We start from the raw sequence: 26721 nt of genomic DNA, 5'->3' as shown, positions 1-26721 counted from the left end.
CAACACGTATTCTGTATTTAAAGGTGAGACTAATACAAGGCACTTAGAAGCAGACCTGCTCCTCCTTCACTGTCACTGCATGATGGCTGCCTGTGTCTGCAGGGCATCGTCACATTCCAGGCTGACATAAGTAACCATTGTTTCTTGCCAATGGCACCTGCATAAAGGGTGGGATCTACAATTCCCTGCATTGTGTTGCTCCACCATGTCTGATGGGTAAACTAAGAATAGGGTAACAGGATGAAGTATTTTTCCCATGGAGATGTTTTCATTGCATTCTGCCTTTATAAATGTTCTTTAATTTCCAGCACTGACAACAATGTTTCTTCCCCAGAGGAGATCAGTACAGAAGAGCCGCCTCCTGAACCACAGCCTGCAGAAGAAAAAAAAGAGCCAAAGGTAAAATCCCACATGACACAGACAATACTATTGTTCTTTAGTGGTGATAACTTACTATTAGTGTTGAGCAAGCGTGCTCGTTTAACCCTTTAAACGAGCACGCTCGGTTGCTTGCCGAGTAGTTTCGGCATGCTCGGCATCTCTGTTTGAGCCACCGAGGCTGCATGTGTCGCAGCTGTTAGATAGCTGTGACACATGCAGGGATTGCCTGTTTGTTAGGCAATCCCTGCATGTGTCACAGCTGTCTAATAACCGCAATGCATGCAGCTGCGGTGGCTCAAACAGAGATGCTGAGCACGCCAAAGCTATTCGGCGAGTACCCGAGCGTAATTGTTTAAAGGGTTGAACGAGCACGCTCACTCAATCCTACTTACTATATGGTGACCGGGTATGTGAACCCCTTTGTTTCATGTATCTACTGTTGGTAAATAGTTACAGAGGTCAGCGTATTCTGCTCTGACTCTGTACACTAACATTCACTGCTCATCTGAACTGAGAATAGACAAATCTTGAATATTGCAGAGACACTACAAGTGAGTTGGAGCATGGCTTTCATTTTATGATTTTATGGGACAACTGTCATTTGAGCTTACTAGCATACGTAATGGGGTATTCCAGTCAGAAGGGTTTACATGTGTGATTGGTTGACATCTGCCAACTGGATGCCCATAATTTGCCAAAATAGGGTATCCTAGCCACTAAGAACCCAAAAAAGGAGTTTGAATGGTGAGTGGTCATGCACTGCTTCTCTTTTTAAAGTCTATAGCACTGACAAAAAAGCCCAGTTTTAAGATCCCCACTGTCTAGCATTTATCAGCTTTTTAGTGGATGAGTGATAAATACTTCTGGCTGGAATACCCATTAAGCCCTTCACGACCTTTGATGTATATGTATGTCAAAAGTCGTGTTCCTGACTATAACACAGATTCGCACGCTGAGCCCACATCTTTCCCAGCAAAGCATGGCTGATTTAATCTGATTTAACCTGTTAAATTCCACTGTCAATCTCTTGACAGCAGCATTTAGCACACCCTGGCAGGGGGTTGTGTCCTTCCACCCGCCTATCGGCACGCCCATGACACGATCGCGGGGCGCCAATGGGTTGCCATGACAGCTAACGACCCTCATGCCTGTCACTACATTTAGCTAGCATTCATAGGAGATCGTGATTTTAGCTCTACATAACAGTGCTGATGCACAAGCGATCAGACGATCGCAGCTTCAAGTCCCCTAAGGGGACTAACAAGCTAAGTAAAAAGTGAAAAAAAATATATGAAAAAATAAATCACAAATTCAAATCACCACCCCTTTTTCCCCCCATTAAAATTGAAACAAAAAAAATACACATATTTAGTAACGCTGCATTCGTAAAAGTCATATCTATCAAAATATAAAATAAATGAATCCGATCGGTAAACAGGGTAACGAGAGAAAAAAACTCGAAAATCCAGAAGTACGGGTTTTTGGCCGCCGCAGCATTGCAATAAGAGGCGATCAAAACATATCTACCTCAAAATGGTATTAGTAAAAACATCAGCTCAAGGCACAAAAAATAAGACCTCACACAGCCCCATATCCAAAAATTGTAAGCGTTACAGGTCTTGGAAAATGGTCACACAAGCAAAAATTATTTATTTATTTTTTAATACAAATTTCCTAATCATACTGACCTAGAGAATAATATTGTCAGGTCAGTTTTACCATATAGTGAACCTGGTAAATAAAAAAACACAAACAATTGTGGAATTGCTCTTTTTTTGCAATTTCAACACACTTGGAATTTTGTTCCCACTTTCTAGTGCATCACATGATAAAATGAATGGTGTCATTCAAAAGTACAGGGTGGGCCATTTATATGGATACACCTAAATTAAATGGGAATGGTTGGTGATATCAACTTCCTGTTTGTGGCACATTAGTATATGGGAGGGGGAAACTTTTCCAGATGGGTGGTGACCATGACAGTCATTTTGAAGTCTGCCATGGATACTGGAAGCCCGTGCTAGCATTTCTGCTGCGGTGTTGCTATCAGTGTATCAAGAGTGGGAGAAGAGGGTTGCATTGACAATCCAACACAATGGGCAGCACTTTGAACACATTTTATAAGTGGTCATAAACTTGTAAAAAACTCATGAAAGAATAAAGTTACATTAAAACCAAGCACACCATTGTTTTTCTTATGAAATTCTCAATAAGTTTGATGTGTCACATGACCCTCTTCCCATTGGAAAAAATAAAGTTGGATCCAAAATGGCCGACTTCAAAATGGCCCCCATGGTCACCATCCGTCTGGAAAAGTTTTCCCCCTCCCATCTACTAAAGTGCCTCAAACAGGAAGTTGATATCACCAACCATTCCCATTTAATTTAGGTGTATCCATATAAATGGCCCACCCTGTACAAGCAAAAAATAAGCCCTCACACGGCTATGTGGACGGAAAAATAAAAAAACTTATTGCTCTTGGAAGAAGGGGGCGGGGGATAAAAAAGCTGAAAATGGCCTGTTTGTGAAGGTGTAATATGGAATTTGTCAGCAGGTTTTTGCTATGTAATGTTACAGCAGCATGAGGTAGGGACAGAGACCATGATTACAGCGATGTATCACTTAGCTTACTGGATGCAGCAGTTGTGATAGAATCCCGATTTTCTCTGCTGTAGATTTCTATTTATTTATTTATTTATTTTACTCACTTATATAGCGTCATTAATTCCACAGAGCTTTACAGACATTATGGGCACTGTCCCCATTGGGGCTCACAATTTAAATTCCCTATCAGTATGTCTTTGGAGTGTGGGAGGAAACCGGAGAACCCAGAGGAAACCCACGCAAACACAGGGAGAACATACAAACTCCTTGCAGATGTCGTCCTTGGTGGGATTTAAACACAGGATCCCAGCGCTGCAAGACTGCAGTGCTAACCACTGAGCCACGGTGCTAGTTCAGATGTTGAGCTTTATAATCCCGCCCACACCACAGCTTACTGTTTACGGTGGGGACATGGTTGGACTAGGAAGCACGAGGCATGTTGTCCTGGAATGATTATCAGGTTTTGTCTTCTCTGTCTCTTATTATATCTAAGTCCAGAGAAGTCCATGCACGCTCGACGGCCCAGCCTGTCTGTTAGCTATTATGTTTGCATCTCTTGTAGGTGCAAATTTCACCTTAGACCAAACCGTAGCATACTTACTGCTTGTGCACTCCCATCTCCTTTGCCGATGCGCCCTCAGGGGACCCACGCAGCCCTGCGTGGTACTTGGCTTTAGCTCATTCGGTAGCTGAGCTAATCAAGGAATCCCAGACTTTTCTTACGGTTGTGGAACGATTACCCAAGACCTCTGCTGCCCCTGGTACTTGCAGAGTTAGAGCGCTAAGAAACCCTACGGATAGACGTATTGAGTCTTTGGCCAGGTCAGCGTTTGAAGTTGCAGGCTCTGTCCTGTGCCCAGCATTTGGTACCACTTGGGTTTTTAAGGTGGTTACCACAGGCGAAGCGCATTTGGAAAGGCATTCTTTCCTGTTCTCCTAGGGTGGAGTTTTGGATGTGGCCAACCAGATCGCTGAGGATGGCAAGTATAAATCGATTTCTTCAGCCTCCTTTGATGTGGCCAGCTGTTCGGCCCAAGCAGTGAGCAATATTGTGGCCATCTGCTGCACTCTGTGGCTCATAGCATGAAAAGTGGATCTCGCTTCCAAGAGGTCCCTTAAAGGCCTTCATTTTCATGGTTATTGCCTGTGTGGGACCACGTTGGACAAGATTACTGCAGACACCACCAGCGGCAGGAGTATGTTACTCCTTCAGTCAATGTTGAGCCGCCCATTTTGAGATGTGGGACTCATCAGTTCCATCCCTTTCATCATTTTCTATCGACGGATGGTCCTAACCACCAGGATAAACCTCAGGCTCCCCAGGAAAGAAGGAGACATCTTTCAAACCTATGCTATCCTCGGTTGCGTGCTGTCCAGGAGACAGTGCCTCTAGGACTAAGGGCAACAGAGAGTCCAGTGGGTGATGGACTACCTGCACTTGAGGACTTCTCTCGGGTGGGTGTTTGTCACCTTTTTTTCCTAGACGCATGGCTAGGGGTGGTTCACAATGTCTGGGTCAAAGAAGTAATTTCCTCCGGTTACAAAATAGAGTTTATCACTCTCCCACATGACCATTTTTTTGGATCATTAACCCCCCCGGATTCCCACCCATAAGATCCATTTTCAGCCAGGCCATAATGTCTCTTCTCCAGGCAGGGGTCATTATGCCGGTCCCGATTTTGAAGGTTTCAAGGGTTTCTACTCAATTCTGTTCATCATACCCAAGAAGGACAGCTCACTGCGGCCCATCCTGGGCCTAGTGCTATGGAACAAGAAGGACCGATTGTGCCACTTCAGAATTGAGTCTCTGCTCTCCGTCATCACCTCCATAGAACCCGGGAAGTTTTTGTTCTCTGGACATTCTTGATGCATACCTCCACAGTTCCTTTTACCCGACTCACCATAGCTTTTTCCTCTTTGTGTTCAACCAGGATCATTTTTAGTTTGTGGCTCTTCCCTTCGGCCTAGCCACTGCACCAAGAATTTTCATAAAGGTCTTGGCCCCAGTCATGGAACCAGGGGGATTGTGGTTATCCTTTGCCTGGCAACATTCTCATCAAAGCTCCCACTTACTTGGGAAAACCTGGAGAGCCTACAGATTGTCTTGAGCAGATTGTCTTATCTTGCTTTGGGAGGATTCTCAACAGGGCGAAGTCCTCTCTGGTACCGGCGCAACGCTTACATTTTCTGGGATTGTTGTTCAACACAGTCCAGGTGAGAGTCTTTCTCCTGGATGAGAAGAGATTAGTTCTTAAGTCTGGTATCTGATAATTGAGACGACCAGTGAGAAACTCCCTCCGTCTCTGCTTGAGCAACCTAGGCAAGATGGTGGTGGCTTTCAAGATGGTTCCTTTCTCACATTTTCATTACAGACCCTTGCACAACACCCTACTGTCTTGTTGGGACAGGTCTGTTCTCTCCCTGGATTAGCAGGTCCGTCTCTCAGATGGTGGTTAAAGGGGATATCCGGGACTTTGAAAAAAAAAAAAAAAAAAAAGGGCCAAAGCACCAACAGGCAGGTAGTTGCTATCTACCTGCCTGTTGTGTCCTGCACCGTTGTTCACCGGGACAGAGCGGTCACAGATCACTTCTGACGGTGATTCAATTGCTTCCACTGATGTCACGTTACTAGAGCAGAGGCTACTTTTCCGCTCTGCTGTGTTGCGACGGCGGGACTGACTAGGTCATTATGATTGACAGCGGATCCCCGCTGCTTAACTGGGGGAGCCGGCTGTCAATCAGCATGATGTCAGCAGTCACGCCCTGTCGACAGAGTAGGGCAGAAAAGAAGCTGCTGCTCTGTCAGCTTGACGTCAGCAGAGGCAGCTGAATCACTGCCAGGCGTGGTCTGTGGTAGCTCTGTGCTGGCTAAGAACAGCACATTTATTTTTTTTACAAAGTCCTGGATATCCCCTTTAACTCCGCCTCTGTCTTATCAGGGCACTTGCTTTTGGTCTGCCCGTCTGGATTCAATCCAACAGTGCCTCTGCAGTGGCATGTGTCAACCATTAGGGTGAAGCTCGGAGTCAACAAGTCATGGCAAAGGTCATAAGAATTTTGGATTGGGCAGAGAACAGAGTGCCGTTGACCCCAGTGAGCCACAAACCTTTAGTAGACAATTAAGCCAAAGGTTTTTTTTATGCCACAAAAGGTTCTCGGCAGGAGATTGGCCACTTCATCCTGGAGTTTTCAGCCAGATTTGTCTTTGTTGGGGCACTGCAGACTTCTATCTAATGGCATCCAGACTAAACCGCAAGGTGCTGAGGTTTGTGGCGAATTCTTGAGATCATCTGGCTATTGCGGCCGACACTTGGCAATCCCTTGGTCACAGTTTGCTCTCTCGTACCTGTTTGCACCCATGCCCCTTCTAACCAGAGAGTCAGAGGGGATTTCCAATTTGCTCTTCCTTACATATCTACTATAGCACTTGGAAGGTCTATTTTCGTTTGTGTGATGCCAGCGACGTTGCCACATTGTCCTTCTCCTTGCCAGTGCTCCTCTCCTTTTTGCAGTCCAGCCTGGTGTCGGTACTGGCTCTTAGCTCCCTCAGGGGCCAGGTTTTCGCCTTGGCTGTTCTGTTTGAGACATTTGGCTTCCAAGCTTCAAGTCAATACTTTTCTCCAGGGAGTAGCTTTGTCTTTTCTCTTTAATATGATTTCAGCTTTCCACATTAACCAAGTCATTAACCTGCCTTCCTTCTGCCCTTCGCCGTCTCATCCTGCTGAGAGCTTTGCACCAGCTGGATGTTGTCAGAGCTGTGTGGTGCTACTTGTCAGTCAGTGGTCTGTGCAGACATTCAGTTGCCTTGTTTGTCATTCCGGAAGGCCCGTGCAGAGGCCTGGCCATCTCTAAAGCGACCATTGCTGGCTTGATTTGACCATTTTGGAACCATGTAAGGCAAAGGCTAGATCTCCCCCAGTCAGGGTTAGGGCTCACTCTGCACAGGCTGCGGGAGCCTCCTGGGCCGTCTGACACCAGGCGGCTGTTCTGCAACTTTGTGAAACAGCTACTTGGTCATCGTTTCACATCATTTCTAAGTGTTTTTTCTTTTGAGGTAGTTGTACTTTACTTTTGTTCTTTTGCTTCTCCTACTACTTTCTGACAAACTGAGGAGCTGGGACCCAGAAGGCTAGGTATAGTCTGTTGGAGAGGAGCTGACTTTTTTTTTTTTGTTAATGTGTATTATCACCGGCAGCCACCAGGTGGCAGCAGACTTAATCTATAGTTCCCATGTCCCCCAATGAAGGCAGCGAGAAAGATTTCATGGTGAGTACTATGCTAATTGTCTCTTCAGAGAGGAAGAGGACTAGAACTCTAGTGCCACTTTTGGGAAGTAGCAATCCTAAAAGTCAATAGTGACCCTTTAACTAGCCTTGTCAAATGACTTAGGATCATCATCTTTCCGCCATCCCATTCACCCCCCTCCCCCAACTGACCTATCTATCAATGTCAATGGCTGTCCACTCTCCCCAGTCCCTCAAGCTCGCTGCCTTGGGGTAACCCTGGACTCTGATCTCTCCTTCAAACCACATATCCAAGCCCTTTCCACTTCCTGCCGACTGCAACTCAAAAATATCTCCCAGTTCCGCACATTCCTCAACCATGAATCTGCAAATACACTAGTGCACGCCCTCATCATCTCCCGCCTTGACTACTGCAACCTCCTGCTCTGTGGCCTCCCCTCTAACACTCTCGCACCTCTCCAATCTATCCTAAACTCTGCTGCCTGACTAATCCACCTGTCCCCCTGCTATTCCCCGGCCTCTCCTCTCTGTCAATCTCTTCACTGGCTCCCCATTGCTCAGAGACTCCAGTTCAAAACCCTAACCATGGCATACAAAGCCATTCACAACTTGTCTCCTCCATATATCTCTGACCTAGTCTCCCGTTACATACCCGCACGCAACCTCCGATCCTCACAAGATCTCCTTCTCTACTCCCCTCTTAACTCCTACTCCCACAATCGCATACAAGATTTCTCTCGTGCTTCCTCCCTACTCTGGAACTCTCTACCCCAACGTATCAGACTCTCGCCTACCGTGGAAACTTTCAAAAGGAGCCTGAAGACCCACCTCTTCCTACAAGCCTACAACCTGCAGTAACCACCGCTGCATGACCAGCTCTACCCTCACCCAATGTATCCTCACCCATCCCTTGTAGATTGTGAGCCCTCGCGGGCAGGGTCCTCGCTCCTCCTGTACCAGTCGCTGTCACATTGTGTTCAAGATTATTGTACTTGTTTTTGCTATGTATACCCCTTTTCACATGTAAAGCGCCATGGAATAAATGGCGCTATAATAATAAATAATAATAAGAACCAGAACCTCAATTTGCAAACACTGTGTTTCAAGGTACTGCCCCTCGTCACTGCAAAGTGTGGGATCTGGTTTGGCTGGGTGAGAGGTGTCAGACCGGGATCCAAGGGGTAACATTTCTCCTTGCAGAGAGTGACATGTTAAGCATGTCAAGGTGAGGAGATTTTTAAGCCCAATGCTCCTCTGGGAAATATGCAAATTGTCTCTTCAGAGAGAAAAAGAACTCTAGTGCCACCTATAAGAAGTAGGCTCGTTAAAGGGTCGATATTGACTTTTAGAATTGCTACTTCCTATAGATGGCACTAGAGTTCTAAACCTTTTTCTCTCTGAAGAGACAATTTGCATATTTCCCAGAAGAGCATTGCGGCTTAAAAGTCTCCTTACTTTGACATGCTTAACGTGTCACTCTCCGCAAGGAGAAATGTTACCCCTTGGATAATGGTGAGTACTAAAAATCTTCATTTATTGTCAGAGCTGTTGTTCTGGTGTTTTGTTTTACTTCTATTCTAGTGATTTGCCTGCAGCAATATCCCAGACAGGATATTATGCTGAGGATATGTGTGATCATGGGGGTGGAGTTACCGAGGGTGGCATCACTGCTGGTTTACATCCCAGCACAAGGAATGATGGGAAATATAGTTAGAACAGAGCAGTGGACTCTGAAGAGGAAGTGATGACTTATACAGCAGAACTGGTGTCAGGGCACAGGAAGTGAAGCAGAAAGACACAAAACTACATGAAGATTGGCAAAAAAGGTATATGAGGGACATTTCACTTTGGCATTTCTGGCAAAAACAGTAACTGAATTAGGTTAGTGGACAACCTCCTTAATCCTAAATTTAAAGGGATGGTACTAGGTCTTATAAGTTATGTTGCCGAGGATTGTACTCTCCAGAGATCCGATAGAGAATGAATGGAGCACATGCTTGACATTCTCTCCATCCTGGAGGGTCCTGCAAAACCCCTTTCTTGGAATCGCTGTGGGTCCAATCGGTTGAAATCTCAGCATTCATTAAATTTTTCCCTATCCTATCACAGGAAGATAACTAAAAATAATAAAACAAACTTTAAAATGATCACTCATGATGACAGGCTCCAAGTGTTGATTTATATTATGTAATGCAGCGGCTTGCTGCATTGCCAAAATGTCAAAGGGGGTGTGTTCTGGCTGACCACTTACCTCCCCTTCAGGTGACTGATCACATGACTGTGACATCATCACAGGTCCTGTGCGCACAGAAGGATATATAAATCCTGGTGGTTTTTGAAACAGTGGAGAAGCCTGGTCCCTGTGTCTGGGACACCATTAGCCTGGAGAGGCAAGAGGCCTGGTCCCTGTGTCTGGGACACCATTAGCTTGGAGAGGCAAGAGGCCTGGTCCCTGTGTCTGGGACACAGTTGGCCCTGGAAGGCACGTGGCCTGGAGACCACGTCTGGTGAGCCTTAAACCACAGCTGTGGCAGAACAGAGCTGATAGAAGCAGCTAAGACCCGGCAAAGGTAAAAACGGTGCTTTAAATGAATATTGATGTTGTACCTTGCTGAAGTCTGTATCTGAAGCCAAGCGGGCAGAGCTGCCACTGAAAAGGCTCTAGGATATTACATGTGTAACATTCCTGCTAGCCACTGAGATGGACTATGTTATAAGCAGTTTATGATGTGTAATAAACTGCTGGACTTCATATTACCGGAAAACGTTGCATGTGTGCTTTAATTGACCCGGTGAAGTGAGTGCCCCTCAACATGATCATTAGCGCTACCTTACAATTGGTTGGAGAATGCGGGCAACTGTAGCCTGATTGCAAGGGGTAACGGCACAGGACGACGAATGTGGATGCAAGCATCTTGCTGTGGCTTGGCGGGGCCACGAAGATTAAAGCATCTGGCTGTAACTCAGCGGGGTTACGAAAATTGGCGTCGCACTCAAACCTGGTTTGCTGTGGCTTGGTGGGGCCACGAAAATTTTTCCGGGGAGAGCGGTGTGAAGTGCCTAGTGTGAACAGCGTACCGCAATGGCTATGAATGGAGCAGTATCTCCCAGAATGGAGAAGTGGTTGGATGACCGGCTGCAAACGGTCTGCAGCAAAATGGAGTGTCCTGAAGAAATGCAGGAGATGATAAAGAAGGCTGTGAAGGGAGCAGCAAATGAGACTGTAGCTATTGAACGATTAAAGTGCCGTTAAAATCGCAGCAGCAGGCATTTGAGAAACGACAACAGGACTCGCTGCAGGCATTTGAGAAACAACAGCAGGTATTTGAGAAACGACAACAGGACGTGGTACGGGAAGGGCAGGAGCTGTTGGCCCTTTACAGAAAGGTGGCAGCGGACCGTTCCTTGAGTTCTCCTGTGGCGCCGGTACTATCACAGAGTTCCCAGGGACGCAGTAAGATATGGTGTGAACTGGGTCTTAAGACTGTTGCGGGTTTTTTGTTAAAGTACCCCCTATAGGTGTGGTTGTCCAAAAGGGGGTGGAGTCTCAAAAGAGGGTGGAGCATAGAAAACCAAAATTGGTTACTGGTCGTGGGTTGGTACCGCCTAAAAATGACAATTTGACCGTTGATAACTGGGTAGCTCCAGTAGAAGGGGTTGACATCAAAGCGGGAGGTGACTTGTTGGTCCATAACACCATGGGAAGTGACGGAGACACTACGAAAGTAGAAAGAGAGTAAGGTCAGGAGGAGCTAAATGAGGTGAGAAAGTCCCCCTCTCGTCGTCGAAGGCGCAAGGGCCACAAAAAAGTTGCTCCTGTAGCCTTTGCTGAAAGGGTAAATAAAGAAAATGCAATGCTGTGTGCCTTTATTCCAAGTGTGGATCCTCCTTTAGAAGCAGAGGAGATCAGGATGGAAGAGGAGGTGATGTTGCCAGTAGCAACCTCCGGTACAGTATCAGACAACAATGAAGATCAGGTGGAAGAGTTGGATGCAGTTCTGCAGATTCGTTACAAGCAGGATAATCTACTGAGACAGAAGGATCTGGAACCCACAGCCCTGAAAGAGGAGGTGGCCAATCATGACCAAAAGCTGGAGCCTCTCAGGCAGCAGTATCAGAGTGACGTGCAGCAACTAAGGAAAAACATGGAGAACGTGTCCCCGGACAAGCTGAGCCTGGAGTCTGAACTGCAGAAAATAAATCAGGTTGTGAGGAACTTGCAGCGAGAACTGGAGGAAAGCAGCGAGGAAATCAACAAATGGAAAGAAATGTTCCAGAGAAATAAAGTGGAGGTTTTTCAATTGAAGCTTGACAAAGCGTAGTGTGAAGATGAGTTGTGCGAGATGAAAGATCGTTTCTCCCTGGTACAGTTAGAGCTGTACCAAGTGAAGAAAGGCTCTGTGGATGCGGAAGAAGCAGAGATTTCAGGAGCAGGTGAAGCAGCTAATGCAGGAGAAGCAAAGGCTGGATGAGGGTCTACACCTGAGGGATAGGGAGCTATCTGCCTTAAAAGGGGCGCTGCAGGATGAAGTTTCTGGACGTGATCAAGACCTAGAACAACTGCGTGAACAGTTCGACTGGGAGCTGTGTGAATCCAAGAAGGAGTATGGTGAACTCATGAGGAAGCTGCAGCAATTCCAGGACCAAGTAAAGCCTCTAATGCAGGAGAAGGAGCGGCTGGAGGACTCTCTGTACCAGCGAGACCGGGAGCTATCTGCCCTGAAAGAGGCATTAAAAGATGAAGTGTCTGGTCACAACCGTGAGGCAGAAAAGATGCGTGAAAAATTCAATAGGGAACTGCAACAAACTAAGAGAGACTATGAGGATCTCCTCAAGGTTAAGGAAAAACTAGAGGATAAGGCGGATGCAGAGCACATGCGCCAAGTGATTGAGACTACTCTACAGGACACCCGTGATGAGAATGATGATCTCCGCAGAAAGATCTCGGGACTTGAAGCTCAGGTGAAGGAGCTGCAGACGTTCTGTGATGATCTCCAGAGGGCAGAGACGTGCCTTAAGGATAGAATCGGCAGGATGGAAGCTGAGCAGAAAAAGATGGAGGAGTCTATCGGAGAAGGGAGGTATGAAGCAAATGCCTCCTCGAATAATGCGAGCTTGGATGATTCGGTGGATGTAAGAACCGAGATCAAGGAGCTCAAGGAGACTCTACAAGCCCATTTGAAGCAAGAGAAGCTTGAGAGACTGGCTGTCGAGAGCCGAGTGGGCGCATTGGAGACAGGTCTGAGAGAATTCTGCTGATAAAGGAGCAGTTGAAGCAGGAAGAGCTTCAGAGATGGGTTGCTGAGAGGCGAGTAGCTGAGCTAGAGGAAGAAGTTGTCGAGCTCAAAGGTCGCCTGCAAAGTACCAATCAGTGAACGAGGCCTCCTTGGAGAAGGAGAAGGGCAAACAAATTGCGCTTAATCCTTTAAACCATGAGAAGGTGGACCTGAGGAGAGCTGAGAGTGTTAAAAGATGATAAGTATAGAATGGAACTTGTCATGACGAGAAATCTTGAGTTCATAGCTGTGAGGCAGCTCAGGGAAAGCATACAGGGTGAAGAAGCTGAAAGTCAGTTGTCCCTGAAACCTGAGCTGGTTGATCGTCTGGAAACCACTGGTGAGACAGAAACATCTCGGTACAAGTGCCTCATAGATGTACCCGAAGATTTGAGAGAAGAATGCACCAGAGAGTCAGTGCATGAAGAGTTGTAGAAGGCCGTGGGAGCCTGTAAGGTGTACTCGACCTCAGAAGCTAAATAGCTGGTGGTCCTGTCCACAACCGAAGTCACAGTGAAGAGGGTGGCTATCCTAAGTGACATGCACTGGCGATGTGTTCGCACGAAGCGGTTTGTCCAGTTGAAGACGGAACAAGCCATTAGACAACTGGAGCTTATGAGAAAAGCTCAAAGTCTGCGGGAAGAAGTCATCCGGGTGCCTCATGCTCTGGTAAGAAAGCTCATTGGGAGAAATGGCCGAACCATACAAATGATGGTAAAGAAGTCTGGTGTGATAAAAATAAGCAGTCCACGTGATCATCAGGACTGGATACCGGATGAAGACTGCATGGTGTCATTCTCTGCTGTAGGCACAGAAGAAAATCTTGCATATATACGAATGCTGATGGAGTACCGAGTGACCCACCTGCGAGAGGTACAACAGTTGAATCTTGCCAGACTGCGAATAGAAAGACAGCGTTGCCTGAGCAGCAGAAGATGGCAGCCTTCTATAAATTGTGAGACCAGACAGAGAAAGGGCCCCCTAAATATTAGAACAGCTACAGCAGAAGTTAGAGACCTTTCAGGATGTCCTGAGGGTAGTGGACGTGGGTTTAGAGGTAGTGAGATCTCCCGTAACGCAGGTCTGAGAGGCCCATGCAAACGTCTCAATAGAGTACGAGACAGTACGGAGTCGGACCGGACTTTATATACAAGTGCAAGTGAGTCGCACTGCTGTATTGACCGCTGGGAGTGGGGGAGGTCTGACAAGGTTACGACTAGAAAATGTGACTTGACGAAGTTGTAGACAATGATGGATGGTAGGTCCCTAAGGAATGGGCTAATGTTGATGACTAATGTTCCAGGGGCTGAGCAGCGCAAATGTCAAGTGCATGGTCTCTGTATGAACTGTGGGTTATAATGTGATGGGGTATATTATGTGTTCAACCCCACAAGTTTGAACAGGGGGGGGGATATGTAATGTAGTGGCTTGCTGCATTGCCAAAATGTTAGAGGGGGTGTGTTCTGGCGGACCACGTACCTCCCCTTCAGGTGATTGATCACATGACTGTGACATCATCACAGGTCCTGTGCGCACAGAAGGATATATAAATCCTGGTGGTTTTTGAAACAGTGGAGAAGCCTGGTCCCTGTGTCTGGGACACCATTAGCCTTGAGAGGCAAGAGGCCTGGTCCCTGTGTCTGGGACACCATTAGCCTGGAGAGGCAAGAGGCCTGGTCCCTGTGTCTGGGACACCGTTGGCCCTGGAAGGCACGTGGCCTGGAGACCACATCTGGTGAGCCTTAAACCACAGCTGTGGCAGAACAGAGCTGATAGAAGCAGCTAAGACCCGGCAAAGGTAAAAACGGTGCTTTAAATGAATATTGATGTTGTACCTTGCTGAAGTCTGTATCTGAAGCCAAGCGGGCATAGCTGCCACTGAAAAGGCTCTAGGATATTACATGTGTAACATTCCTGCTAGCCACTGAGATGGACTATGTTATAAGCAGTTTATGATGTGTAATAAACTGCTGGACTTCATATTACTGGAAAATGTTGCATGTGTGCTTTAATTGACCCGGTAAAGTGAGTGCCCCTCAACATGATCATTAGCGCTACCTTACAATTATTATATTGGTCATAATGCAATTCCCATTTCTACTATAATTCTAAGGATTCTCCCAGTGAACCGGCACCTGAGGAGGACACAAAGGAACGTGTAATTGATGCTACCAAGAAAGAAGAGGATAAGAACAAGGATGTTGACACAGACAAGGACTCTGAGAAGAGTGATGTTGATATGGGTAGGTGTTTGCAGCCTTGAAGTGAAACACACTCATGTTTTAATAGATTTCCAGCATGTTTAAAAAGTTTTAAAGGCATTTTCAGGCGCATGGATTATTAAAGCAAAAAACTACCAGAAAATATTTTACTTGCTGTTAAAATTCTGCTGTGTTCCTGCTCTGTCACATGTGGTGATGTGACCTCCAGCACCTCCTACAGTTCACTCCAAGCACAGACTGCAGAGATTTGCTGCCTGTGCTTAGAGCAGCAGCTCTGCAGTGTGCACTGATGTAAGCAATAACCAATCAAAAGGATTGCTGCAGGGGGCTGAGTGGAACCTAAAATACAAAATAAAGGTAATGGGGGAATTTGGGGACTATTTACAGGGATAGTCAGATTGTGTTTCTTGTTTTTTTTTTGTGCGCCCAGAAAAGCCTTTTAATATGATTCTGTCACTGTCAATTGAAATATGATGATTTCTAATACATCATAACTTGCCTATATTCCAAGGAGAAAATGTATTTATAGCCTTAAAAATTCCTTTCTTTGATCTAACTAACATAGTTACAAGACTGTTTAATTTTTATTATTTTATATTAGAGTTGGTGCCTTATTTAAAGAGGACTCGTCTGCTCTCCTGACATGTCTTTTTTAGTAAATAATTTCATTCCTAATAATTGTTTTCACAGCAAGTTAGACAGTACATAGCCGGGGCACATGTCCCCATGTGGTGTAAATTATGCATTTTTCCTTTTGCATTTTTTGCACAGAAAATCTCCGTTTAACAGATCAAGCAAAGTGGATGTGATTTCATGAAAACTCATGGCCACTGTTAATGCTTTTGAACTGTGCATTTTTGGATGTGTGTACCCCCACACCCGCCTTATAGGCTTCTCTGGGGCGTCTGAAAAAATGTAGGGAAAAACGCAATTATATGCATGTTTCTGCACTAAAAATAGCTGTCAAATCTGCAGCAAGAATGCAATAATCACAGCAGATTTCTATTGTGCATTTTGGTCCTGACACCTGCAGAAAAAAAACAAAACTGTCTAATTCATCAAGACTGTCGTAGCGCATGCTCGTGCTATACCAGTCTTGATGGAGTAGAAGAGGCGTGCACCTCTTCTGAGTGGTTTGCTCCAGAAATGCTACTCTGGTCAGGAACTGGAGTAGCATTTCTTGCATAAAAAAACGCCGCCACTTTTCATGAATCATATGACTATGCCATGCTCCACCCATTTCGGTGAAGTTTAACCAAAATCACGTGAAAACACAAAAAGTCACAGATTTTTTTGCACAGCTCTACATTGCGCGAAAAAAAATTGCAACTTCTCAAAGCTTTTACACTAGTCTTGTGGCATGAAAGCTTTGATGAATCGGCCCCACAGTATTTTTGCATATGGAAATATGGCTTGAAAGTCCCATGGTTGTTACTTTTCTGACCTAGACATGTAAACCTATAGTGCTGAGGAGTCTAGTTTACTATTACTATTAGATGAGTGTTTTAACCTTTGGAGGAAAGAATTTCACACTAATTGCTAAGAAAATCTAAATGAGGATCACAGCGTCAAGAATCCTCCCAAGATATACAGTAACAGGCTTGTTTACTTTGTTTCTTTTTCAGCAGATGGAGAGAAAGTTTCAGACAGCAAAGAAGGATCAGAAGAGACAGATAAGGAAGAGACTGAAGTAAAGAATAAGGTAGAAAGAGAGGTTGGAGAAGGCAACCTGTCCACTGCTGCTGCGTCTGCTTTGGCTGCCGCTGCTGTGAAGGCTAAGGTGAGTAAGGTATCTGGTCCTACAGTTGGCAGCGTACTGGTATTGTGGGAACCGCAGATGTACAGTCTGTTTTATCAGCTGTTATGTGATATGAGATTGTGAATATTGCATGGCCTCAGTATCTCAGTAATGATTGAATTGTTTCTACTTTCCTAGCACCTGGCAGCAGTGGAGGAGCGGAAGATCAAGTCCCTGGTGGCTCTGCTAGTAGAGACTCAGATGAAAAAGCTGGAAATTAAACTTCGGCACTTTGAGGAGCTTGAAACCATCATGGACAGAGAGAGGGAAGCTGTACGTTCTCATTTATGTTTCCCACTTGTTTAACTTTAGCCACTAAACCATATGATGACGTTGGCGCAAAATGCGCTTGTGCCATCATCTGTCGAGGATTGGCTTCCATTGGCATCAGGAGTAATTAGGTGATCAAACTAATGGAAAGAGGGATCCATTTCCATCCAATCTCTGACCTCCACACAACACATATGCAGGGGCAGCAGTTAAATGTGGTAGTCGGGCCCTCAGATTGGCCCTGTTAAATGCCATATGTATTTAAAGGGAAGCTGTCACTAGATCCATACTGACCAATCATGGGCAGAATGAATCAGACACTGCTGCAGAATTTCAGAGAAAATCCTGGTTTGGAAATCTGTCCGGGGACTATAGGGAGGGAGGAATCTGAGTAATCTAGTGTGGCCCCCAGCCAGCTTCTCACCACACCTCTGGTTGATTACAAGTCTCTCCCTTTGTACACCCATTGGGAGAGACCAGTTTCTCCACACTCCAGCGGATTAATAGAAGTGTCCATTTGACTTTTGAGACCATTTCTCACTGAAATACTGCAGCGTTTCAGGGTGCAGTCGCACAGCCAGGCTCTGGTTCCTGCTGTCCATGGTTTGGACAGCATGGATCTAATGACAGGATCTCTTTGAAAATAAAATGATGACCTTCACTTGATTGGATTTTTCATCACTAAATTTTTGCTTTAAAATGTACAAATAATTAATATGCATCCAACCAAAGCATTTTGATAAAATCCAAGTAGTAGTGATACTGTGGTAATAGCGCTGACAAGCTAGACATCACAGAAACAAGTGATCTTGGCATCTTGCTGCAGTATTCGAGTGGCAAATATTTGCGCCCTAGTTTATCGATTGATATATTTCCATCATTTAACTATGTCACTTGTGTTCAGTTTCAGTAACATGAATGTAGGACATGTGAGGGGTAATTTGAGCACCCGCTTATCAGCAGCTCTTAACAGTTGTATTTCTGGATGTGGGGGCAATCCGTCTAAGAAAAGGCCGCAAGGTTTTTATTACTGATGTGGCTCATCACTGTCTTTTAGTATTTGAATGTGACATTCAGACTTTAATACATTTGTGGCCAATTATCTGGTCAGCCCGTCTTGAAAAAATTGTGCCTTATTTTTTTATTTTGTAGCTGGAATACCAGAGACAGCAGCTTCTAGCAGACAGACAATCATTTCATATGGAGCAGTTAAAATATGCAGAACTGAGGGCTCGTCAGCAACATTTCCAGCAGATTCAGAACCAGCACCAGCAGCAACACCCGACCCCACCGAGTGGTCAGCCGGTGCCGCCCACTGCCCACTCCATCCCAGTACCACAAGCATCGGTCACACCCGGGCCTGCAAGTACAACTAGCAGCTCAGAGGGGATTGTTCAGCCAAATGCGTCCTCCGCGCAGCCACCAGTAAATAGTCAGCCGCAAGGAGCAGCACAGCCCAGTCCAGCACACAGTGAGTGACCAGACTTCTGCATTATACATTTTATACTTGTTTAGCATCATCCTTTTTATTTCAACTTCCTTAAAATTTTTGTCCACCACCTTGTTAGATTTCTGGAAGATTTTTCCCATCCCATGATTCAGGGCCATTAATGCGATTAAAATGACTTGTCTCCCAAAAACTTTAGATCTCTATTGCATACTTCTATGCACCAGCCCTGAGGACTCCTCCACCTGCCCGCTGTCATTGAGTGATATCTTTGTCACACAGCGCCCTGGAGCTCCAATAACCAGCCTCCTTCAAGCTTGAATCAACAACAATTTTTGATGTCTATACATTTCTGCCAATGTCAATGAATCACGCATGACTTGCATTACTATAGGATCTTACAATTTGCTTCAGCTAAAGCCCCTCGTACATTTTTGAAAACTGTCTTTAGATGGTTTGTCCAGCAGCTATCTCACACCACACTCTCATACACAGGAGCGCTCTCTTGGCCGAGCGAGTACTCCGGTGTTCTTTATGAGAGAGCTGCTGCCAGATATCTCTGGCATTGTTTTTTCTCTCCAAGGATAAAAGAATCATCAGTCTGAAATTGTACATGCCAGTTCTTTACCTTTCCTGACAATCGTCTGTTGGGAGCCCACATACACATTAGATTGTCGTCCGGACCCGTTGATATCTGCTGGTTCAGCCCACGTTAGTCTGTGTATGGTGGCCTTAGGTTTCTAGTTGTTAATTAAACACTATTCTGTCTTAACCCCTCCACCCCCAGTCGATTTTTCATTTTTGTTTTTTCCTACCCTTCTTGCAAGAGCCATGACATTTTTATTTTTCCAGCCATATAGCCATATCGGGGCTTGTTTTTTTGTGGGAGGAGTTATACTTTTGAATGACACCATTCATTCTGCCACATAGTGTTCTGGAAAAGTTTAAAAAAATTACAAGTGTGGTGAAATTGCAAAAAAAGTGCAATTCCACAATGTTTTTTTGGATTTTTTATTTACCATGTTCAATATATGATACAACTGACCTGGCAATATGATTCCCCATGTCAGTACGAGTACGCAGATACCAAACATATCAAGTTTTTTTTTTTTTTTTTTTTTTTTTTTTTATATAAGTGGTGATAAAAAATTCCGAAATTTGTTTTTTGTCGCCATTTTCCGAGACCTGTAATGTTCTCGTTTTTTTGGGATCTGCGTGAGAGCTTATTTTTCTTGCCCTGAGCTGATGTTTTTACTGATACCATTTTGGGGTAGATACGATGTTTTTATCACCTTCTGTTACATTTTATTGCAATGTTGCGGCGGACAAAAAAACATAATTCTGGAGGTTTTTTTTTCTCATTACGCCATTTACCTATCAGATTAATATATCTTATATTTTGATAGATGAGACCTTTCTGAATGCGGTGATACCAAATATGTGTTGTTGTTTTTTGTTGTTTTTAAGTGTTTTATTTTTAATGGGTCAAAGGGGGGGGGGTGATTTGATGATTTGAACGTTTGTGGGGTTTTTTTGTTTTTAATATTTTTTAAAACTTTTTTTTTTTTTTTTTTTATTCCCTTAGGAGACTTGAAGCAGCGATCGTCCGATCCCCTGTGCTTCAGCACTGCTATGTATAGGAAAAATCACGATCTGTGAACGCCGGCCACGAGCTGGCGTTCACAGTAGGATTGTGACAATAGGCACGGTAGTCTTCAGCAGACCCACGGCTGTCATGACAACCCTTCGGCGCCTTGCGATCGCCATGATGGGCGGGTTCAATGACACACTTCCTGTTTGCATATGTTAAATGCTGCTGTCAGTGATTGACAGCGGCATTTAATTGGTTAACAGCTGCAGATCGATTTGAGATCCACACATGGCTGTTAACCAGTTAAATGCTGCTGTTAGACGTACTTGATGGCTGATAAAATCAGCCATCAAGTTTGGGGAAAGATGCGGGCTCAGCGTGTGAGCCCTCATCAAAGGCAGGGACACGGCTAATAACGTAAATATACTTCATCGGTCGTGAAGAGGTTAAAAAGTACATATACTATTGTATATTAGTATTAATAAAATTCACTTTATCTTAATTTCTTTCTTGCAGGTTCTGGTTCATACACAGGTCAACAAACATCTAACCCAATGATCCCAACAGCAGTACCAGTTCCTTCCCAGCCACCGGTGCCTGGTAATCAGCATCCCAGCATGCCTCTTCCTGTCCCATTTAATATGGGTAGTGACTTAGTTGACTCTTTTCATCACAGCCCTTCAACTAACCCCTACTCAATTCACCATTCCATGCATGGCACCTTTCCTCCAGCAGCATGTCTTGTTGGAGGGGCACTCCCACCTACACATAACCCTACTGTAACCATGTCTTCAGCCCTTCCTAACTTGCCATCCTTCCTGAATTCAGCTGCATCTCATAGCCCCGCCATCGTAGCCGCAATGCAGGGAGGCTCTGTCATCACTTCCAGTCCTGTGCCAGGTGAGCTCAATTAAGAAAGTGAGCAAAAATGAGTGATCATACTCCTCTCATTCTGGGCCGAGTGCTGAAGGAAAAGGGAATACTTCATATCAGTGTTAAATGTGATAGTTCAGAAAGTCTTCTGAGCAGTTATATAGTGTTACATAGCCTGGAAACCTTTATGTAATATAGTAGGTGAATATTAATGTGTGTGAATGTGCTTCAAAATTAAATGGAGGTCTTACTGTAGCTTACCAGAACTTACAAGGCGCCTACTCTTAGTTATGAGTGTAGTTAAGTCTACCATGAAAACGTTTCAATGTGATTGTGAAGCTCAAGTGACTTTAGGTTGTATCCTAGTTGTGACAGTCGTGACACAGTACATATATCCTTCGCCTTAAACAGCGCATAGGGGTTTTCTGGCGCCACTCGCTTCCTCATCGAGGTGAGAAATGCTAATGATGATACAACCCCATGTAAGGAGATTTAGCAGCACAACCTCATAGTAGAAAAACAGGTCATTAGGTTCCTGCAAATCAAAACCCTTGCCCACTAGGATTTCCAACCACATACAAGAGAGATAACCATAGGACTCCATAATGAAAAACTGCTGTATGTGTGTTATGGTGTTAATAAACGCATGCAGCAGGATTTCAATATGGAGTGGTGCAGTCATCGCTATCGAATGTTACAGCCCCACACACCTACCAAGATGCGTGCACGATCGGCAGGTATTATGCACGTACCTTGTTCATTAGAATAGGAAGCGTTTGCCATACTGGACAATCGTGCTCTTGTTTCAGTGGATGTGTGAGATTGTAACGTCATCGGCACCACTCACCTCTTATGCAGAGGTGAGCGGCACATTATAAACCTTCTAAACTTTTGGGAGTCGAGGCTTCCCATATCATGAGATATACTTTAATTTTACTGCTAATAGAGATTGAGCAATAGCACTAATTGGGCTTTCAAAACCCTTAATGTTTTTTCAAGGCCCCATTCCCAATTAACTGGAAGAAGCTGTGAAGCTTTCAGTGAATGTTACAGATTATTTTTGTCATTTTAATTTCAGATTTTGAGCAAGATTTCACTTAGTATGTTATGAGGGGTACAATTTGCATGTGAACAATTCTGTATGTCAAAGAAAGGCACTTTGTTAAAAAAAAAAAAAAAAAGCGGTTAAAAGTAGGAAATCTGCCTCTGTGTTGGGGCAGTGCTGTGACTGTACATGTTGCTTTGCCTCATGTGATTTCTCATGCTCCCTCTGTTTCTGACTTTTTTCCTATACATAACTCAAGGTTTTCCCCAAAACATCATATGCTGTCTAAATGGGCATGCAAGCAAGGTTGAATAACATTATACCATAATATTTGCAATCTGAAATCTTATTAAGAAAACATGGGTTTCTCTGGAATATGCAAATTAGCTGTTAAGATCCATGAGCGGAACATAGATCTTCCCAAGAGTTTGCCTCTAGGAATGTGTACTTCTTCCTCCTGTATTGTATTAAACAAGCAGCAACATACAGGGGAAAGGAGATCACGCCCCTCAATAACTTAGAGCAGGTTTCTCAGTGTGTCTTCTTGCTGAGCTGTGTATGATTACAAAGTGACAGGAGTAGGTCAGAGATACGTGTGATTACTAACACTTTTTCAGCTTTCATCACAGCAGCCACAAGTGCCTGGGGAGGGGCAGTACAAAAGATCTGAGCTTTGTCTCATCACAAACCTATCAACTTTCCTATTTCAGGGCTGTCAGCTCAGCCTTGATGAAAGTTAAAATGTTAGTATTCACATTTATAGTGTAGGTAGTAGCGCAGAGATAAGTGTAATTACTAACACTTCTTCAACTTTTGTCCCTGCAGCTTGTGGGGGGAGTGCAGTAATGCTGAGCTGACAGCACTGTGAGAGGAGTAGAGCTGATAGTTTGTAGTGAAACAAAGCTCAGCTCTTTTCTACTGCCCTCCTCCCACACTTGTAGCTGCTGTGATGACATCTGAAGAAGTGTTTGTGTTGTAAATAGAGCAGAGATAAGTGATTACTTTGTAATCACACACAGCTCAACAGGGTCACCAGTTAGGAGAGCAGACTGTCTGTCTTTATACGTCTCACACTGAGTACCTGCTCCAAGCTTTTGTGGGGGCATGTTCTCCTTTCTCCTTCAAGTTGCTGCCCAATGATTTGTCACAGTCATACAGGGGCAAGAAGTACACGCCCCCAAAAGACAGACTCTCGGGAACATCTCTGTGCTGCCTGTAAATTTTAACAACTCTATTAAATATTCCAGAGAAATCTTTTGTAATAAGACATCGGATCGCAGATATCAAGGCATCATTTCATTCAACTTTCTATAACTTGCATGTCCATATAGACACTTAGGAGTGTTGATTCTTCTGACAGATTCCCTTTAAATTTAGACTTGGGTTACATGGGCAGGTTACTATGATGGATGTAATTTTCTATGGCATGAAAGCCAACAGTTGTGTTCAAGTTTTGTTTTTCTTTCTACATGGCACCACTGATTTCACATATAGAATATTTCTATGGACAGAGATTTTATTTGATTTTGACAAGATGTCATCTAAGTTCAGTTTGCTACATTAGTTTCACACAAATACATGTTCTTTCTTAGACACTTGGGGGAGCAATGGGCATGTTACTGTGTTACTCCTCTCAGATCTCTGTGCTGCTAACCTCTTTATACCTGACTGCAGAGAATTGCTGCACTCATTATTTTTGGGTTGCTTTATTTATTTTCTATTAAAGTTGGACTGACTAATTCTGTGTTGTTTTTTTTTACTTTTACTAACAATTTTCATGCTTTTTAGGAAAAATGGCTTACTTATATTGTATACAGCTATATGTATTTCTTGATTAAACAATCCTACACTAAAAAGTATATATAAAAACTTATTAGAAATAAGTATAATACTGGGTTAAAAAAAAAAAGTCGGTCACAAAGTGGAAGAGGCAGCGCACACTCTTAAGGCCCCGAGACACATCAGACTAAAGTCATCCCAACCTGGCGATATCGTTCCCCCATCGGTTTAATGTGTATGAGGGCATCCTCACTCTTTCCCAACAGATGATGTCGGTGGAGATAAAGTTTGGCCATTTTAAAGGTTAATGCCCGACCTTTTTCATTGGCTGCCGTGGTCCATTGACAGCGACTTTCTCAGCTCTCCCCTTTTAAAAACACGTGACCGCTCAGCCAAGCTGAACTTTAATTTTTATGGGGTATTTGGAAGAGGTAGCTGACCTCCAAATGCTTGGCCATCAGCTATCATACATCAGGTCAGATTTTGTTTGGATACTCACTATCGGCTTTGTCATTCTTTTAATGTATGTCAACGGATAGTCAATGACCTGGAAACACTTTTGTTTTGTCTTTCAAAGTTTTCTTTTCCTTTTTTGTTTTTAGATTTTTCACTCATCTTTGGATGTAATATATAGATAAAAATGGAGATGTGATAGAGACATGTTTCCACTTTAATTGTTGGCCATGTCCACTCTTCGTCTTTTACATGTGTGCGTACCGTTCGAGTCCCTGAAGCGTAGTTTGTGGTGTCTTTTTGGACGTTTTTTTTTTCTTGTACTGCATAAGATAATGAGCGGCTTCCGCGTCTTTTAAGTGTTTCATGTTTACCATGAAGCTCCAAAGGAACAGCAATTCATTTTTACATTGAACTGCATATGTTAATTCTTTTTAGCATTTATTTAGCGCTTTTTTCGGACGTGTTATGAAGGGTATGTGCTGATAAGTGTTTGCTGCAGGCATTTCTGCATTAAAAACTTGTCTCTTGGCTGAAAAAATGCGTGTTTTTTTTATGATTTTTTTTAATGTGTTTTATTTCCATTGATTAAAATGGATGAAAATCGCTGAAAAACTTCTGAAAGGATTGACAAATGAAAGATTTGAAACTGCTTAAAATCTGCGAGGAAAAAATAAGCAACATGTGTATGAGATTTCAGAAATCTCATTCTCTTTCCTGGGATTGTAAAATGTGCAGGAGGGGCGACGACGCAACGTGTGAACATACCCTTACTCTTATGATCAGTGTGAAATGTGAAAAATTCCAGGCTGTAAATACTTTTTGTAGATGCAAAAAAAAAAAACATAAAACATAAACCAGTACGGGAGGTAAGTAATGATTGGAGTTATGAAACGGCTGGGCTGGACACACAGCAGAGTTTATAATGTCCAACAAGTCTCTAATATGTGTATTTCTTATTCCAGATCCTGTGACACCTTTGCCTCCAGAGACTTTGGGGAACACAGTTGCTCCTGCCCAGCAGTAATTTTAGGACGGTTCTTTTATTGGGGTAAAAGGACAGTGGGTGAAGTGGGAACGCTTGTGGAAATATTCTTTTTCCTGCCACTTCATTCCGGTTCCAGATTCCCCAACAGGTTCAGTACCACACAGTGAGCTCGCCAGGGACATGGTGCCCCTTTTTGTGTCATGCCTGTGATTCATGTTATGTAATGACTGTCCCGGACCATAAGGTTTGCTGCAGTTTATACCTGAACTGGGGGACGTATCACTGACGAGTAGGCTTTACAGAAATCACAGTTACATCCGATAAATTCAGAAGAGGAGCCGAGACTGTGGTTATCTGCAATAAGAGGATGGACTTTTTACTCTGATGAAGCTATGGACTTGGTTAGAAGCTGATCGAGATATCTGTCTTACAGAAGACACAACCACAAATGTTGCCAGGGAGAGGAGGAGCCTTTCTGCCATTTTTGTTCAATAGAACCACATATTTCTCCATCCTCTCGTCTGTCTACAAAGACTTATAAGGAAGGAGAAGGAGACTTATATTGTTTGGTTTTCGAAGACCACAAGTGGTTGCTGTAATGGGGATCCAGGTCATGGTGCAGTGGACAACCCGTCTCTGTACAGGTCAGCGGAGAACTGAACTCTTGTATCGAACGTTGGTGTCTCCAGAGGAGCTAGGGCTTTGATGCATCTTTGCTTCTGTTGTTACTGGTATAAAGGGAGTCATCTCTTGCCAACTTTAATGTCCAGTATGATGCTAATTGCACTGGGTTGAAGGTCATTTCATTCTTTGATGTCTGACTAATGCTATTGGGGTTGTATATTCCTGTAGCTCCTTTGTACAAAATGGGGAGATGCACAGATTTCTACAGAGGGCGAGTTCTTCAGTGAAGTGGGTCCATTTGTTTCAGTGGAAGGAGAGGGTGAGCAATTTTATATCCCTGTGGAAGGATAAAACAGGGAATCTGTCTCGCTCTACAGTGCACTATTTGACCTATTAGTAAAATATTTTAGCTTTTATCTATATAAGCTTTTTTATCATTTTGGATCATTGTATTTTAAATATTGTTGGGCAGAGATTGGAAGATCGGGGGTTCAGAGTGCACTTTATTGAATGGAGGCTGTGAGAGTTAATGTTTTTTACTGCAAGGTCTAGAGAAGAAAGCATTGAGTGATTTGTTAGCACATTGAAAGAAGAGGACTCCTCTTTTTTTTTAGGGTGAGTACTTTATCAACCTCCTTGGAGCTCTGATAACCTCCTGGTTATGCTGACCCCCACCCGGTCTGTCATGTTACCTGTACATTATCTTGTGTCTGTGCATCTTACAGTTCCCCATCAATGGGGCATTAAAAACTTAAAATTTATAAAAAAAAAATCCATGTGAACATTTTCTTGCGTTATTGGGGGAAAAATAAAACTGGATTTATAATCCTACACCAACAACAAGTGATGTAATTGTACAGAGCTGCTGGGCTGAATACCACACACATGTACTATGTATTCAATCTAAACTTCCAACTATGAATGAAACATGCAGCTGTTATAATATCCATTATATGACATAGGTACAGTGGTGCGAAAAAGTGTTTGCCCCCTTCCTGATTTCTTAACACAATTAAACACAAAATGCAGTTTGTAAATAAAGGTCTTTATTATTAAGGGGGAAAGAAATTCAAACCTACAGGGCCCTGTGTGAAAAAGTGATTGCCCCCTAAACCTAATAACTGGG

General features: G+C 43.9%; 1 protein-coding gene across 5 annotated transcripts in view; it reads left to right on the top strand.

Annotated features, from left to right (window-relative positions):
- SMARCC2 (SWI/SNF related BAF chromatin remodeling complex subunit C2) overlaps positions 1-26061 on the top strand; it is an 86176-nt gene extending 60115 nt beyond the window's left edge. For 2 of the 5 annotated variants that reach the window (XM_073663736.1, XM_073663734.1), the window contains 7 exons: positions 335-399; positions 14619-14748; positions 16353-16507; positions 16664-16798; positions 17948-18266; positions 20350-20733; positions 24949-26061. In XM_073663736.1, the coding sequence (XP_073519837.1) occupies positions 335-399; positions 14619-14748; positions 16353-16507; positions 16664-16798; positions 17948-18266; positions 20350-20733; positions 24949-25010 (1250 nt within the window). In that variant the 3' untranslated portion in view covers positions 25011-26061. The remainder of the gene's footprint in view (positions 1-334; positions 400-14618; positions 14749-16352; positions 16508-16663; positions 16799-17947; positions 18267-20349; positions 20734-24948) is intronic. The other 3 variants (XM_073663737.1, XM_073663735.1, XM_073663738.1) reach the window with 3 other exon arrangements.
- The last annotated feature ends 660 nt before the right edge of the window (positions 26062-26721 follow it).

Source organism: Phyllobates terribilis, unplaced genomic scaffold (assembly GCF_046119375.1).
Source record: "Phyllobates terribilis strain yellow unplaced genomic scaffold, ASM4611937v1 Scaffold_2__4_contigs__length_985480577, whole genome shotgun sequence".
Classification (NCBI taxonomy): Eukaryota; Metazoa; Chordata; class Amphibia; order Anura; family Dendrobatidae; genus Phyllobates; species Phyllobates terribilis.
Note: the sequence above shows the minus strand (reverse complement) of the source record. Positions and strands in the feature narration are given on the sequence as shown.